We start from the raw sequence: 17570 nt of genomic DNA, 5'->3' as shown, positions 1-17570 counted from the left end.
TAATTCTCCCCCTACCCACCAGCTCAGCTAGAAACAGAAGCGGCAGCACATAGAATCCCCTGCAATCACACCCCATGCCACAAAGAAACCACTGTCCTAGCTTCTAACACCACTGCTTTTTGCCCTGTTCTGAACGGCAGTTTGCTGAAAATTCCATTTGGTAGCTGGCTTTTTTCTCTCAACAGTTTGTGCAGTTCATCCACGTCGCTGTACGTAGTTGTAGCTGGCCTGCTCTTTGCTGTATGGGTTTTCAATGTTATGACTATTTCACAATTAATTTGGAACTGATGAACATTTGAGGTGTCTCTAAGTTTTGGCTATGACCAACAGTGTTGCTGTGAACACTCTTGTATGGATCTTTTTTTGAATATATGTATACCTTTCTGTTGCATATATACTGAAGAGTGGGGCTTTGTGGATATAGCATTTGTATACTTTAAGTCTCAGCAAATTCTGCCAGTTTTCCAAAACAGCTGTACAGTACACACCTGCTGATAGTGTAAAAGTGTTCCACATGCTCCGTACTCTCACCGGGATGTGGTACTGTCTTTCTTGTTGTATTCATTTTAGTGAGTGTGTTGTGGTACACTTGTGGTTATGATTGTAATTGTCTGATAACAAAGTTGACAATCTTTTTTGAAGTTATTATAAATGAGTTTATATATTAAAAATTTTTTACCTCTACATGTGTCCATTCTCCCCCCAACTCCTCTCCCATCCAAGCTGCCCCATGACATTGAGCAGAGTTCCCTGAGCTACACAGTAGGTTCATTGGCTATCCAATTTAAATACAGCAGTGTGTACACGTTGATTCCAAACTCCATAACTATCCTTTCCTTTCTTCCTTTCCCGCTGTTTAACATAAGGCTGTTCTCTAAGTCTGTGCGTCTGTTTTATTTTTTAAGTAAGTTCATTTGTATCATTTCTTTTTAGATTATGCATACAAGGGATGTCCTATGGTATTTTTCTTTCCCTGGTTTCCTTCACACAGTATCTCTAGGTCCATCTATTTTGCTACAAATGGCGTTACTGTGTATGGTAAAGATCATTCTTTCACATGGATTTCTAACTGCCCAACCATGACTGAATGAAAAGAAATCCTTTCCCTCTTGTACTACAGTTCCAACTTTAAAATAAATATAAACATGCTACTAAAGATTTCTGATTCTGATCTACTGGTGTCTTTTTAACAATCCACAGATTTTAATAACCCCCATTTTATAAGTGTACTGATGTCTGTGACCTAGATCTTCTTCAAGATTGCCTTGACTATCCTCACCCCTTTGCACTGCCAATTTTAGGATGGGCTTGTTAAATAAAAAAATGGTAGGATTTAGACTAGAATTATCACTGAATATACATCAATTTGGTGAGAGACAACATCTTCATAATATCAAGCCTTCCAACCCAAGAACAAAGTATCTCTCTTCATTTCTCTGGATCTTCTTTAATATCCTTCTTCAATGTTCTATCACTGTCATGTAGAGGTCTTGTATCTCTTTTGTTAATTTTTTCTCATGTATCTGAGGCTTTCTGTTGCTATTATAAGTGGTACAATATAAAATTTTATTTTTATTTGTCTATTTTTTTGTCTACGCTGGGTCTTCTTTGCTGCATGGGCTTGTTCTAGCTGTGGTGTACAGGGCTGCTCTGCAATTGCAGTGTGCTCATGGGATTCTCCAGGCAAGAATACTAGAGTGGGTTGCCGTTCCCTTCTTCAGGGGATCTTCCCAACCCAGGCATCGAACCAAGGTCTCCTGCATTGCAGGCAGATTCTTTACCATCTGAGCCACTGAACCTGCCTAGAAATTTTATTTTTATTTATCTTATTTTTTTTGGCTGCACTGGGTTTTCTCTGCTGCATGGGCTTCTCCTTGCAGTGAGCAGGGCTACTCTGTAGGTGCAGTGTGCAGACTTCATTGCAGTGGCTTCTCTTGTTTCAGATTATGGGCTCTACAGCATGCGAGCTTCAGTAGCTGTGGCTCAGGAGATCCAGAGCATAGGCTCAATAGTTGTGGCAAACAGGCTTAGCTGCTCCACAGCATGTGGGATCTTCCTGGATCAGGGATCAAACCCATGTCTCCTGAATTGGCAAGCGGATTCTTTACCACTGACCCACCAGGGAAGCCTAGTGGTACAGTTTTTTTTTCATCCTATTTCCTACTGTTCTACTGTTGATCTTGAATAACTTTTCTCTTAAACTAGCCTACTCTAAATTTGAATTGCTCTGAATGTTAGAAAAGTCATTATGCTGAATTTGGAAAAAAAAAAAAATCTGTCTTACTGGAGCTAACATCCACTAGCCCTGGTTCTTCCTGAGTGAGCTCATATAGAAAACTGTTTCCCTGTGAAACATTTCAATTCTTCAAATATTTTATAAAAAACCCTTCATGGTCCCTCTTTCCACATTTCATCCAGCAAATCTCACATAACTGGCTTTAAGGTTTTAGGTCCTCATCCTGTTCTACTGAAAATCTATTATGAGCTAAATCCCTTGAAATGCACAGAAACATGACTCCAGGTTTTCATTTTAACATGTGATATACACTCAAATAAACGTGCACAGACTTTGGCTCAAGTAGCTGGCTCAGTGAGAACAGTAGGGAAGAGTAGGTCTGAATGTGTACAATGTGCTTCAGAGATCAAAGCCTTTAATTCTAGAAGACATTTCTGCCACCATCATTTTATAAGGGTCAGATTTCTTATCACTTTTCTCTCAAACTACTTACCTGCATGAAAAATATTACTTTTTAAGGAGTTTTCTGTATTTCTTGACATTTCCCAAGATGAAAATTTACTAAAGGTATATGGTCAAACTTTTTCTCCCCACGCTCTCACCCTAACCCTCCTTCCTTCTGGGGAAGAACACTAATTGAGTAACCAGTCCTCTAGAACACCTCTGACCAAGATAAGACTTTGGGAACAGACATTCTGCAAAGCAAAGCAACAAGATAGGTGGAACCTGATTTCTTGATCCTATTGAGCACCATTAAATCCTGGAGCACCTACCTTTGAACTTCCTCCATGTGAGAGAGAAATAAACTGCTGTGTAAGCCATTTGTATGTATTTTATATCACATACACACATACTCACACACACCCCTAATCCTAATCACTACTAAGGTTTACTGCAATAGCATTTATAATAGTGAGAGACAGGGAATAACTAGCTTAGATATCCATTAGAGATTCGTTCATTAAATAATGTTGCATCAATCCACAGAGGGAATATTTGATATTGTTTTATAATTAGTATAAATATTTATGTGAAAATGGTTATAATGTTACATAGTTAAAACACTTCAGGCTACAAAATAGCTAGTACAATATTTCATATATTAAAAAAATCCAAAATGCTGCCCAAAATTTAGAAAATGTTGTGTTAGAAGATAAAATCACAGGTAATTTTGATTTTTTGCTATTTGATTTCCTGTATTTTCTAATTATTCTACAATAAATGTTATCTTGACAATAATTATATAAAACCAGAGACTGATATTGAATAAGCTATTTATTATTACTAAAAAATTCATACCAAAAAAAAATGAAAATCTTACTTTCATGACCTGGAAAGCAATTTAATGCATTTTTGGAAATACAGTATTAAAACATTCATTGCTGGGCTTCCTTAATATTAGGAGCAAGAAAATATTAGATGGGAATAGTGTCAGAGAAATAACTTTGTGGATCTTTGTATGGTTTTACTGCTACTTCATCTCTCTAGACAATCAAATGTGGACTATTTTCTTTTGTTGATACTTCATGAATGGATAGTAAAGGCCTGCCTCTATCATTTACAACTACTTACATGGAAATCATTCACAGAGCAATAATTTACTCAGCACTTACAATGCAATTTGGAAGGCTACATTAATACAGCATATCCTTGTAGACTTGCTTGAAATGAAGTTTAATAGATAAATAATGTGGTTATCCAAAGTAGAAATTTGCAAATACAAATGTCTATCAATTCTGGCTGCAAATATAGGTATTAAAATTCTTGATTTGACTTTAGGGTAGGAAAAAGTGAAGTAGAAGATTAACTCTTGTGAGAAGACAGATCTGATAAAGGTGATCCTGAGAGAAATATATCCTCCAATGTTTCACGTAGAATCAAGACCATAAATCTTCAGAATAGAGACCACCATCTAAACCAAACATGAAATCTCCTAGTAGAAAGAGATGTCCTCACTATCTCAGAACCTGAGAACCTGAATCCTACACGACTGTGCCCGTCAGGGGCCCGGAGAACCCCAGCAGAACCACAGGTAGCCCAAGTCCCAAAGAGAAGGAAAAGTACTCTTCACGCTCCCTGCTGCTTTCAGACTCAGATTCCATTCTGCTTCCTATTTCAAGCCTGAATACTGCTAAATCAGCAAGCCAACCATGACTTGCCACTTGTCTTGACTCATTCTCCTCCCTTTAAGCCAGTGACAGAAGTGAGACCAGAATCTTCAAATGCTTTGTTTCATTTTATTTTCAAAACAGCACTAGGAGGTAGCTATCCTGAAGACAAGAAAAACACACTGTCAGGGCAAAGCCCAAAGCCTCACTGTGAGCTAGTGGAAGCATCAGAAAGTGGCCCTGGATCTTCTGGGTCATGGTCAAGGGAGTGAGTTTAAGAGTCTGATAGAACTGGCTTCCCAGGTGGCACTAGTGGTAAAGAACTCACCTGTCAATGCAGGAGACATGAGATACAGGTTTGATCCCTGGGTGGGGAAGATCCCCTGGTGGAGGGCATGGCAACCCACTCCAGTATTCTTACCTGGAGAATTCCACGGACAGAGGAGCCTAGCGGGTTACAGTCCATGGGGTCGCAAAGAGTTAGATATGACTGAAGCAACTTGGCACGCACCCAAACCAGGATTTAAATCCCTGTTCTATCACTAATCAGCTCTAAATTTGGGCTATCAATGTAACTGAATTGTTGCAAGGATTACATGATATTTTAAAAAATGCTTATTCCACTATCTGACATATAGCAAAGGCTCAGCAAAAGGGAGAAATTATTCCTATCTTGAAAGAAAGGCATATAACCGAGAGTATATTGAATATAAAAAGGCAAAAATGAAAAGGAGTCAATGGCCCTTCTAAGTTAATATTCCATGAGTTTATAACAAAATGCTCTTAATGTGAAAGGAAAAAAGCCAGAAGAAATGGGATACATCTGTCAACCAATCTTTTTAACAGAGTTACACACTGGTGACTAAATATAAGAAGGATGAACAATAACAGTGATTGGGTAGAATAAATGGATCACAACATCGAGGAATGTGGATAAACTTAGCTCCAAGATCCTACACTCAAGCATTAAAAATATTTGAGGATCATTTCAAGGTTAACAACCAAAATAAAAACCAACTGCTATGGAAGCAAAAAGCAAGCCTGATTTTTCAAGTAAGAATCTAGCACATTACAAAATATAATTCAACTCTCTCTGCCCATCAGCATCCATGAGAAAGAACGTTTGCAAAAGGGAAAGAAAATTACACCTTTCCAGGAATACAAGAGTTTAAATTTTAAGGTCAATTTATAGGATCCTTTATTAATGGGCCTTCCTACAGTGGAGAAAAAGAGTTATTTTATCTTTCAGGTAAAGGAAATAGAGGTCAGCAAATAGAGAAAGAAGAAAAAAGTAATGAATTGTATTTAGTAAAGGCCTCCAAAGGTCAAATTCAGTAACACAGTGGGACTCATCAAAAAGTTGAAAAGGTTCATAATCACACATATTGTATGGAATTAAATTGAAATAACAGAAGAAACAAGGTAGGAAGCTTTCTCTTAGGGGAAGTGTTTTTAAAAATCAATTTGCTCTAAGACTGCAAATGAAAGAGCTCTCATGGGCTTACTGAGTCTTAAATCCTACTGGCTATAAGGAATATAGGGTGGCTTGTTTTCAGTCTTGATGTTGTTTAGTCACTAAATTGTATCCAACTCTTTGCGACTCCATGGGCTGCAGCATGCCAGGCTTCCCTGTCCTTCACTATCTCTGAGAGTTTGCTCAACTCATGTTATCGAGTCAGTAATGCCATCCAACCATTTCATCCTTTGTCACCCCCTCCTTCTGCCTTCAATCTTTCCCAGCATCAGAGTCTTTTCCAATGAGTCGGCTCATCACATCAGGGGGACAAAATGTTGGAGCTTCATCTTCAGTATCAGTCCTTCCAAAGAATATTCAGAGTTGATTTCCTTTAGGATTGACTGGTTTGATCTCTTTGTTGTCTAAGGGACTCTCAAAAGTCTTCTCCAGCACCACAAGTCGAAAGCATCAATTCTTCGGCCCTCAGCCTTCTTTACGGTCCAACTCTCACATCCATACATGACTACTGGAGAAATCATAGCTGTGACTAGACAGATCTTTTCAGTCTCCTCTATACTAAACAGTGAACAAACCGCAAGAGGATTCCTCTCTTGTCTCCTATGCTACCCCCTAACCCGGCTAGATCTGGGAAGGGCTGCTTCCACCCTGGGGAAGTGCATTGTGAATGAACACTAGGAAGCACATACTAAGCTCAGCATACCTACCTGACCCTCAAGCTCAGGTGTGAAAGAGGAATTCTACCATACCCAATGGGAGCACTGAGAGGTAAGTTTCTTCAAAAAAAACGTGGGGAAACTACTCTGCACTCAAAAATGATTTTTAAAAAATCACTATGAGGCCTTTGATAAAAAGTTACACAAAACATCAGGAAAGGAGCATTAAATTATCAACCGAAGAGTTTCATGATTTTTAGTAAGGGACAAGGGAACATGACCCCTACAAGACAAAAACAGGCTATGAAAAGAAAAACAACAACAACAAAAACAAGCTAGTGCAGGAAATTAAAGGAAAATAAAACCACTATTAAAATTCATGTTAAAGGCAGTAAATAGCAGACTTGACAGAGCAAGAGTAAGATATTCCAACTTGAGACATATGTTAAGAATATCAAAAAATGTGTAAGCTGTTGAAATATTATAATGCTTCCATGTTGGACGGTAACAGGCCCCTCCACTCTCAGAAGTCAGGCACTAGAAGGGACTTCCCTAAGATGCTGCAACTAAGTACACCACGGAGCCTCCAAACTGCTACAGCACTGAAGCTGGTGTTTGTTTTAACTGTCCTGTGCAATGTTGGCTGTCAAACCAACTGTTAAATATTTTGAATATCATCCTTTGGATCTAACCCAAGAATAATAGGTATTACCAGTCAAAAAGCAGAGCCATCACTTTGCCAAACAAGGTCCATTATAGTCAAAGCTATGCTTTCTCAGGTAGTCATGTACGGGTATGAGAATTGGACCATAAAGAAGGCTAAGCACCACAGAATTAATGCTTTCAAACACTGGAAAGACTTTTGAGAGTCCCTCGAACTGCAAGGCAATCAAACCAGTCAATCCTAAAGGAAATCATCCCTGAATATTCATTGGAAGGACTGATGCTAAAGCTGAAGCTCCAATACTTTTGCCACCTGACGCAAAGAGCCGACTCACTGGAAAACACCCTGATGCAGGGAAAGACTGAAGACAAAAGGAGAAGGGGTGGCAAAGCATGAGATGGTTTGAGAGCATCACTGACTCAATGGACATGAATATGAGCAAACTCTGAGAGATAGTGAAGGACAGGGGAGCCTGGCATGCTGCAGTTTGTGAGGTTGTGAAGAGTCTGACATGACTTAGCAAGTGAACAGCAACAACGCCAAATAATAAAAATGATAATGGAAGGAAGTTTTCTGGATTAAAAAAAAAAAAAAGCAAGCTCATGACATCTCAGGCAAAATAACGAAAGAAGATTGAATTTAGGAGTCAGATTCATTGTTTAAAACCAAAAGATTAGATTTAATTTCGCTGGCCTAACCCCACATATGTGAAAGGATACTCTGTTTTTCATTTCAGTTTGATTTTTCTTATAGGAAAGTCAGAGACCAAGGGTAGCAGACGTGTAGTATGAGCCAAGTGTAGCAGACGCTGCAGTGTGCCACCCAAATCACCCTTCAGAACTGAGACGTTTCATTTTCCTACCTTCTGACTGCTGATGCCTCACAGCTACCTCCCTCTCCAGAAACTGCCCTAAGCCAAAGCGAGGTTCCTTGCTCAAAGGGAGGTTCCTGCCCTTCTCAGCCAATATCCAAGGAGTAGTCAATGCAAAGATACAAAGGTCAGATTCTCCTGCCTAAATCTGGGATAATTCTGAAGATTCATCCAGAATTCCTTATGGGATCAGCTGAGGCTTCTGCTGTAACTGCATCACAACTCAACTTCTCATTCTGCCCACTGTTACTTCTCTCCCTCTCCCACCAGTACTGCTCCTGAGTACCCACTAACAAAACTCCTGCACACACCACTCTCAATGTCTGCTAACAGAGCCCCATCTGAGACATTAGGTCATGGCTCTGTATCTGAGAGGCAGAAGGACAGAAAGAACTAAACACATCCACACACTGACTAGGATCTGAGACATCCCCAACATCACCAAGATACAGGAGCTCTCAAATACCGTAAGAGCTCATTTTGTACTGAAGGTTCATGGGGTCCAGGGAAAGACAATCAACAAACTCTTATATGGTAAGGTCAGAAGGTGAAATTCAAATCTTTTCCAAACAGAATGAATCTGGAAAAAATTTTAAAAAAATTATAATCCAAAGCTAAGAAAGCAGTTAAATAAAAGCTAACAATGATAACGTGATTTTACTACAGAAAAAAATTAATTTTATGAAAGTTTTACATAAAATGTTTCAAAAATCTGGAAATGAAGGGAAGTTATCAAACTCATTTTAGGAGGCTAAAACTGGATGAGATATTAATAGGCAAATCTTACTTAGGAACATATGTGCAAAAATTCTCAAAGCAGCTTGTTTTTATGAGGCTCCCTTTCACTAATGAAAAATAAGACAGCATAATATGCATACTAAACTACAGGTTTTGTAGGTGAGAAAAACACTAAAGGGTTGTATATGAATCTAGCAATGTTTGGAAAGAATAATAAAACAGAAAAACTCAGATAATTCAAATCAAGAAAAACAGGATAAAAATACACGAAGTTTGAACAGACAAAACTACCACGAAAAAGAAAGAACACCATGCATAGCACATTAACAAACCTAAAATTCTCCATTAGATAGACTATTTCAAGGGTAGGGTGGGGGGGAGGATCAAAATCAGCTCAGCAAATCAAGTGAAAAGTGAATTACATCACCAAGTTAGGAAGAAACTGAAAAGGCTGAAAATCACTACTCCCTCAAAAAGTTCAGAGCCCAGAAGATTTTACTATGACTTTGTCTAAACTTCCAGTGATCAGATAATTACACACAATAGACACTTACTTCACAATGCTACCACTCCTGCTATTGCCACTGCTGTTACAGCTAATTCTGCAGCCACTGATGCATTCATTTCTCGTAATAATCCAGTGATGTGAGCACTACTGAGAAGCTGAGACACAGAGATGTCAAATGCTTTCCCCGGAGCCAGCCGCACAGCTGGTACTGGTGGAGCTGAGACAAGAATGAAGGCCATGCTCCCAACCACCATTCACTAAGAAAGGATGATACTTTGGATTAAGAACCCAGGTGGCGCTAGTGGTACAGAATTCACCTGCCAATGTAGGAGACATGAACTCGATCCCTAGGTCAGGAAGATCCCCTGGAGTAGGAAATGGCAACTCACTCCAGGCTTCTTGCCCAGAAAATGCCATGGACAGAGAAGCTTGGCAGGCTATAATCCATGGGGTCACAAAGAGTCAGACGCAACTGAGCACAGCAGCACAATACCTTGATGACAAAACCTTCGTAAATTAAGTGTTTTTCTTTTCCTTTCTAAGTGACTGGAAACATTTTAAATAATCAAATACTTGCATAGCACTTTTTATGTACCAGGAGCTGTTCTAAGCAACTTACAAATGTTACTGTACTCAATCCCCATAACAACTGTGGGAGGGAGTACCTCCATCAGCCTTTTGGGCAGATAAGGAAACAAGCCCTGAAAAGTATTCAGTGAAATGTTTAAGATTACAGAGTGAACAGGTGGGAGATCACAGATGAAACCCTCACCATCTGTAGGGGTTTGTATATGGTGTAAGATTAGACACTATAAAATATGCTGAGGACAGCAGAGAATACAGCTTTTAAATTAACCATAAATTGCTGCTTTATGAAAATCAGATATGGAAATCAAAGCATCACTTACAGAATAGTTCATTACAGGCATACAGTCCTTAGGTGTCATTCTATAATCTTACAAATAATCTAAACCCATGAAAGTACATGATAAGCAAAGTCCCCATAGGCAATCATTAAAATCATAATCCAGCCAACATTTTCTTATAAAAATAAATAGTGATTATAAAGCCATGTGTAAATTATAAATACAGGTTATACTATGAACAACAGTCATTACAACTTCATTGCTCAGTTAAACTACTGTAATATCTATTCACCAAAGATAGAAGACAAGTTACTTTCTCCAGTACAACTTAAAACATTTGCTCAAGTGATTTTCTTTTCATTTTGTGGTATTAGATTAAGACCATATTACTTCTATTTTGTATGTCAACATGTTCTGAGATGAGTCTGAAACATATGAAGCAAATGACATCAACAATGTTAAAAAATACACTACATGGAGCAAATAGAAGGCCTTATTCAAACTCTATACACAATATTCTAAACATATGTCAAACAGACTATAAATACAGGTCACAGATGGATCCATATCATTATGAATTGTATACCAAAATTATCCTGAACAATAAATTTTTATTGCTTGCAGTAACAGAACCAACCAAATGAAGTTTGTCTTTAATATAAAAGGGACTGCTACACTCCAATTTTGATTGTTGACTATTAATCATAATACCTATCAATAATATGAGAATATGATGGGTACCTCTGGCTTCATGTGGTGTCCTCAGCTCACTTTCTGTTCTCTCTTCAAAGTCTTCTTTGACATCCTCAGCCCGCTGGTCTCTGAGAAAAATAGAAATATTTAAAGAGATGATTCAACACTGTACCTCGGAAACTGTTATTTAAAATTTAAAAACCAATGATATCATTACAATGTTAGAAAGGATTTTTAGTTTTATTAAGAAGCAATTAATACTAAGAATACCTATAAATGTTCATTTCCTTCATTATCCATTTTCATTCACTGTTCAGAGAGCTAAGAATGTTTTGTTAAGGTTAACTATTCTGAAAAATGTGGCTACTGAATAGTTCAGCTTCAAATTGGGACACATGTTCATGAGGAATATTACTTGCACTGTTTGGTAAGACTACAATTTTAAGGAAAAAGAGGGTTTTAAAGTCCACATCATTTAATCAAGTCACCATATACTACTCCGCTCTGTGATTTGAGATTGAGATTGTTCAGGAGAATCAAACTCAATTCTAGGAAGCTTTTCCTGGCTTAATTAGGTTAAATTCATGGGCTGAACTGACTCCATCTCTTTCTGACCAGGAATGACCTAACGCTAATCGAACCATGCCATGAATGCTCTAAAATGGAATGGACCCATTACAATCCTAATTCAGAGCTTTACCCCAAAGTCAGGGACAAAAATGGCTTTAAAGGAAACCAGGCCCAGGCTATGTATATTCTCTTTAAAACTAAATTTCAGGGATTTAAAAATTTTAACCTAATCTATTATATACTCAGGGTTCAAAATGAATACTTCATAATATTTTATAATCCTCTGTACTTATGTTCTGTTGTTTCACATGCTGTTACCTTTACAAATATCCTTAGTTTCTTGAAGACTCAGACCACACTTTTGTTCAGTGTTAAGAAAAGGGAAAATACCCTTGAAGCCAAATATCCCAACAAAATATAGAAGAGTTTTATAATCTTAATTACTGAGGCACTTATTTATTCCCTATTTGTAACAACAGTAATTTAACATAATGACGTCAACACAGTAAGCATGTGATAAATAATATATCCACTACTTCTTTTTTAGAAAGATCACTTCCAGAGATATGTGAAATTTCATTGGAATCTGAGCTCCCTGGCTTAGTTTATACTAAAAACAATCTTTATAACTGCGAAGGATACTTGCTTATTTGAGAATGGAAAGAATCACTTTTATTATGCAATAAAATTTTTTTCTAAGAAAAATCAATTAATGACTATGGAGGCTCTTACTCCATGGAAAGTGGGGAGATAGAAGTACAGTGAAAACAAGTAGGAAAATTAATGACAACTGGAAAAAGGACATTAAGTAATAATAGAAAACTGTCTTCTATGTAAAAAGAATTGACAATTACACATTAAAATCACATTATGCTAAAAATAGCTTATGTGATCTTCTGTATTTGTTTCGTATTAAGCTGGAAATAATAGTTTTTGAGTCCACAAATTTATCCCAGTTATTGTGGCCACTGAAAAAAGTGATCTGAGGATAGCTAATCTTAATGCTGTTATAAACAACCACATATTAGAGTGATGTATGTTAAAACTAGCATTTTTCTGAGTCAAAGGAAATAAACTCCCAATTAATTAGCATAATTACCTAAAAGCTTTAATTAATGGTTTTAAAAACCCTAAATAAAACACCCCCAAAAGAAAACAAAAACCAAAGCCCAAACCGAGTCCAAAGGCTAAAATTAAGTCCTAGATTTTTCTGTATATTTCATTTTTTATGATTGAAATTGTCCACTGATAATTAATACTTATTTTTGTGGTTTCAGTAAAGTATATTATATATTCCTTTAAAGTAAACTTTGTTAAAATAAAGCTATAAGACTGAAGTATGAGGAAAGTTCTTTTGTATTCTTATGCCCAAATACAATATGGATGATTTATGAAATGTAGGAAAAGAATCATTTTCTAGGAGGAAACAGAAATAGAAAAGGAAAATAATACGTTTGACCCCAAAAGTTTCTTTGTGCCTGAATCTGCCATAATCTATCCCCAAAGAGAAGCAAAAAAGAAACCTTCTGCTCTTATTCATATTACTTAATTACAAAAGCAGTTCTCATTTTCCTTAAACTCATATTTCATTAAATTTAACCCATATAAACTTGTGAATATATAAATATGGATATTTGCACCAAAACAGAACACTACAAGAAAGGTTTACTGAATCTTTTACTTCCAATTAATATATTGAGCCTGCTAACTCCTTTAACTTAAAAGTGATTAAGTCCCCTAGGGTTCTGATGTTTCCTTTAGTGAGATGGTTGGTGGTATGGAGTCTATCTGAATAGTCTATTAGAACAGGTATTATGAAATTGATGGGTGAACAAAGCCCCTGAAGGAAACAGACTCCTGATCAAGCACATACAGAAATGTGGAAATAGTGTTAATGAGAAGTAATAAGAAAAGTTAATATACTTTAGAACATACTATGCACCAAGATTGGCTGAGTCCTTTACATGTCTGATATTTCATAACAACCACTGTCTGTTGGTACATTTGCTGAAACTTGGAGGTTAATCCCAAATTTTCAGAACTAGTATAGAACCAGGTCTTAACACACCAAAATCTATACTTAGAAATAATTATTACTTGTTTTTTACCTTTGTGTTTTTCCAGAATACAGTACATATCCCTATTATATACACTTAAAGGAAACTTGCCTTCTTGTATCATAATCTTATTAAAATTTTCAACTGTCTTTTATTGATAAAGTTAGGAATGAAGAATCTGACTCATTAATATCCTTTCTTGTTTTATATTTTACTTAAAAATCACTTTCTGGATTGGACAACCAGTATTTCTCTCACCCATAAGTTTAGAAATTTCATTGCTAATTCTGATTGAATAGGTGCTGTTATGAATTTCTTTCTCTATGCAAAAATGAAATGCTTTATTGAGGATATTAACTTTCCAACCAAAAAGTTATTCTAGCTATACCATCTTCCAATTATAAACAAAACATGTTTATATCAGAATGTCAAAACTCTGTGATAATATTATTACACACTCTGGAACATAATACAAGATATGCTTATTGAAGATTTTTTTAAAATGACAACCCAAAATATTTTTATGTTGTACTTTAGTATTATGATTTTGCTCTACTGTAAAATTCTTATCTTCTCCTCTGGATCACCATTTTTCATTACCAACAATTTATATTAGGAAGGGAGTACAAGCTGATTAGGCCCAGGGTGTGTATTATAATGTGGAGAAAGCAGCCCAGCAGTGGTGACATGTATGGTCTTTGAAGGTGAATAGACCTGGTTCAAGTTTCAGCTCTGCTACTTACTAGCCCTATATGACCGTCAGCAAGTTACTGAACTTTCTTAACCCTCAGTTGCATCTTCTGTAAAACAAGGATAATAAATCCTTTAACTCACAGGCATTTTGGAGGACTCAACAAAATAATGTATAAGAAGTGCTTAATGCACAGCCAGACACATAAGTAGGAGCATGATAAATGTTTCCCTTGGGATTTGAGAATTTTTAAGAACCAGTTTATTTCAACATTTCTTTAGCCTGAATTGAAATATATATTTAGCTATATAATCATATATATTTAGTGTCCGACCCTTAGCGACCCCACGGACTGTAGCCTACCAGGCTCCTCCATCCATGGAACTTTCTAGGCAAGAGTACTAGAGTGGGGTGCCATTGCCTTCTCCGCTATGTGAGGCAGATGCTGTTATTACATTCCCATTCTAGAGACAAACCCCTCTTGGTTACATGTTTACACAGCTAGTAAGTAGCAGCCCAGGAAGTCTGACTGTATTCTGGTTCATAACCATTTCTCTAAAGGTTGTTTTAAAACCTGAGAAAAACAAGTTACATAAAGAAAACAGATGTCAGTAAACAATTTTATCCTAAACTGTAAGTAATTCTTAAATATTAAGTTATTAATATTATTTAATTAAATATTAATCATTAATTAAATATTAAGTAGGACCGTTTATCATGCTCCTACTTATATCTTACTCAAGGGCATCCCCAGTGGCTCAGTAAAGAATCCACCTGCAATGCAGGAGACCTGGGTTCGATCCCTGGATCGGGAAGATCCCCTGGAAGAGGGCATGGCAACCCACTTCCATAGGCTTTCCAGGAGAATACCCATGGTCAGAGGAGCCTGGCAGGCTCTTGTCTACGGGGGTCGCAGAGTCGACACGACTGAGTGACTGAACTGAACTGAACTGAGTGACTAAGCACAAAATCTTAGTGAAGAATACTCTGTAGGCTTTTAATTAAGACAGTGGAATCCACTCAAACGGAAAAATGTCTTCTTTCTGAGTCAGCATCCTTTTTTTTTTTTTTCCTCTGTAATTATGTGTCATGCTTTAGATGTCTTACTGTCTTACTCGAATTAGACTTTGTGGTAAATATTAGTGAAACAAACATTAGAAGAGTAAATACACCACAACAGGATAGTATTTGAATGCAAACAGCTGGATTTCTTCAAGCTTATTTTTCATTTAAAAACAATCCCTAGCCAGTTATGTTTCAATTAGTCATCAGTCTGTTAAAAATAATACTGAAAAAATATGAAACAATTATTCTGTTTCAGTTCAGGGATTTCAGCCAGCTCTCTAACTCCAGCATGAATTTGGCTTGGCTCATACCTCAAAACCACTCCATCATTCTCCTTCCAGAATAGCTTACTCTAGCCTCACTGGGGCTTTGTTAGAACTGTAAATTCCTTGTACTTCCAGGAACAAGTGGGGACACAGTGAATGTTGTGAGAGCTGTAAAAAATGTAGTTTCCTAATTTGAATATTTAAAGGATGTCTCTTTGCATACCCCTAGCACTTTGAAAAAAAGTTTCTGGGCTGAGGTCGCTAACAGGTGAAAAAATCGAATGGAAATCTTAAGAATAATATGTTAGAGGGACTTTAAAATTAGAGAACCTGAAATTGTCTCCAAAATGCCTCCTACAAATGAAGAGAAGATTGTGCTGATTGTGTCCAAACTAGGGGGTCACCACATTCAAAGGGATTAGAAAAAAATGGCAAATAAAACCAATGGCAAATAAAACTTTCATGCCTACAGTTAACATTTGAATAAAGATATTTAAAAATTAAATTCCTTTTGAGACAATACACGAACAATAGTTTTAACAGCATTTTTCCTAAACACAGCTCAGGAAAGGTCAACACAGTTTACTATTTACCTAATGACTACAAATAAAAAATTTTGATTAATAAGGCTGTGTGCACGCTAAGTCTCTTCAGTTAGTTGTATCCAACTCTTTGCGACCCTATGGACTGTAGCCTGCCAGGTTCCTCTGTCCATGTAATTCTCCAGGAAAGAATACTGGAATGGGTTGCCATGCCCTCTTCCAAGGGATCTGCTCAACCCAGGGCTTGAACCCATGTTTCTTGCCTCTCCTGCACTGGCAGGCGGGTGCTTACCACTAGTGCCACCTGGGAAGCCCTAATTAGTTAGGCTGCTGCTGCTGCTGCTGCTAATAAGGCTACTAAGTTATAATTATCATAAGGAACATGTTAGTGAAGAAAGGAATATAATGAGTAAGTAAATATAGTGGATGTTATCAAGATACCAAAGAAACTCCCCAGTAAAATGAATTCCTCAATTAATTTATCAATTCTTGTATAAAATGAAAAGCCCTAACCAATAAGGTGAGACTTGGGAAGTAAAGATCATGTCATACGAAGAGCAGGACTGCATTGCTCTCATGCTGCTGCCATAGAAAAGGAGGACAGATGTCATTTTCTAGTGTATATAAAAGCATCTCCGGAGTCAAAAATAAGCGCTATTCGAGGAGATAAAATAAGACCCTGTTATAATATTGTTCTAACAACTTCCCATGTATCGACAATAACATAGTCATCTTTTCCTTACACTCTGAATGGGTGCCTTGGTGTCACAGCAGTTGGCATCTGGATTGCAAGTGTTTTAATAACCCAGCTCCTCCCTAGCACGCATAAACAACTGCATAGATTTGATGCAGATTCCCCAAACTGGAATATTTGAAAAGTTTCACAGTTCCTAATCCATATCTGGCAGCACAGCAACTAAAGGAGGGGTGGGGGCGGAGAGGCTTTACAATAGGCAGGGGATGCCCAAGGATTAAAGGGACTTTCTGAGTCATCAATACCAAGTCCTCATGACCACAGTACCTTAGGAAGCAAAACAAAGCTTCTGAAGATTTCTAATTAACTTTTGCCATCTTTTAGAACTTTTGGCTCTAATTTTACTCTACTTGATTTTACAGTTTTGCAAAGTAAAGAGATGTATATATGCTTACAGTTTCATATTTTATGTTAGTTTGTATTCCCATCTGTTTCATAAAGCCCTTCTTTTGGGTACAGATGGGCCAATCTGATTCATCCTAACTATGTAAATCAGATCGAAGCTGCAACTCCTGTAACTGCTCCACATAATTCTCAGAGTAGAAACACTGGATCCACAACCTGAAAAGCTGTTTTAATGGCCTATATAAGACTGATTTGAATGTTTTCTTTGGATATAGGATAGTAATGGGCATTTGCCTTGCAAGTTAATATAAGCATTTGCAGGTATTTTTAATAGGCTTTATTATGTTTCTGTGGTTATCTCTAAGCAGGCTTAAACAACACGGGACCTTAAAACACTATGTGATTTTAAACAGAGATAGCACCTAATTTAGAAACACAATGACAAGCCGCTATCGAATATATTCAG

The 17570-nt window shown here is 37.1% G+C and overlaps 1 protein-coding gene across 1 annotated transcript in view; it reads right to left on the bottom strand.

Annotated features, from left to right (window-relative positions):
• The window catches only part of L3MBTL3 (L3MBTL histone methyl-lysine binding protein 3), a 78435-nt gene that overhangs the window by 5214 nt on the left and 55651 nt on the right, over nt 1–17570 (bottom strand). The window contains exon 18 of the mRNA XM_052645686.1: nt 10863–10942. Within this exon, the coding sequence (XP_052501646.1) occupies nt 10863–10942 (80 nt within the window). The remainder of the gene's footprint in view (nt 1–10862; nt 10943–17570) is intronic.

This window comes from Budorcas taxicolor, chromosome 9, assembly GCF_023091745.1.
Source record: "Budorcas taxicolor isolate Tak-1 chromosome 9, Takin1.1, whole genome shotgun sequence".
Lineage (NCBI taxonomy): Eukaryota > Metazoa > Chordata > Mammalia > Artiodactyla > Bovidae > Budorcas > Budorcas taxicolor.
Note: the sequence above shows the minus strand (reverse complement) of the source record. Positions and strands in the feature narration are given on the sequence as shown.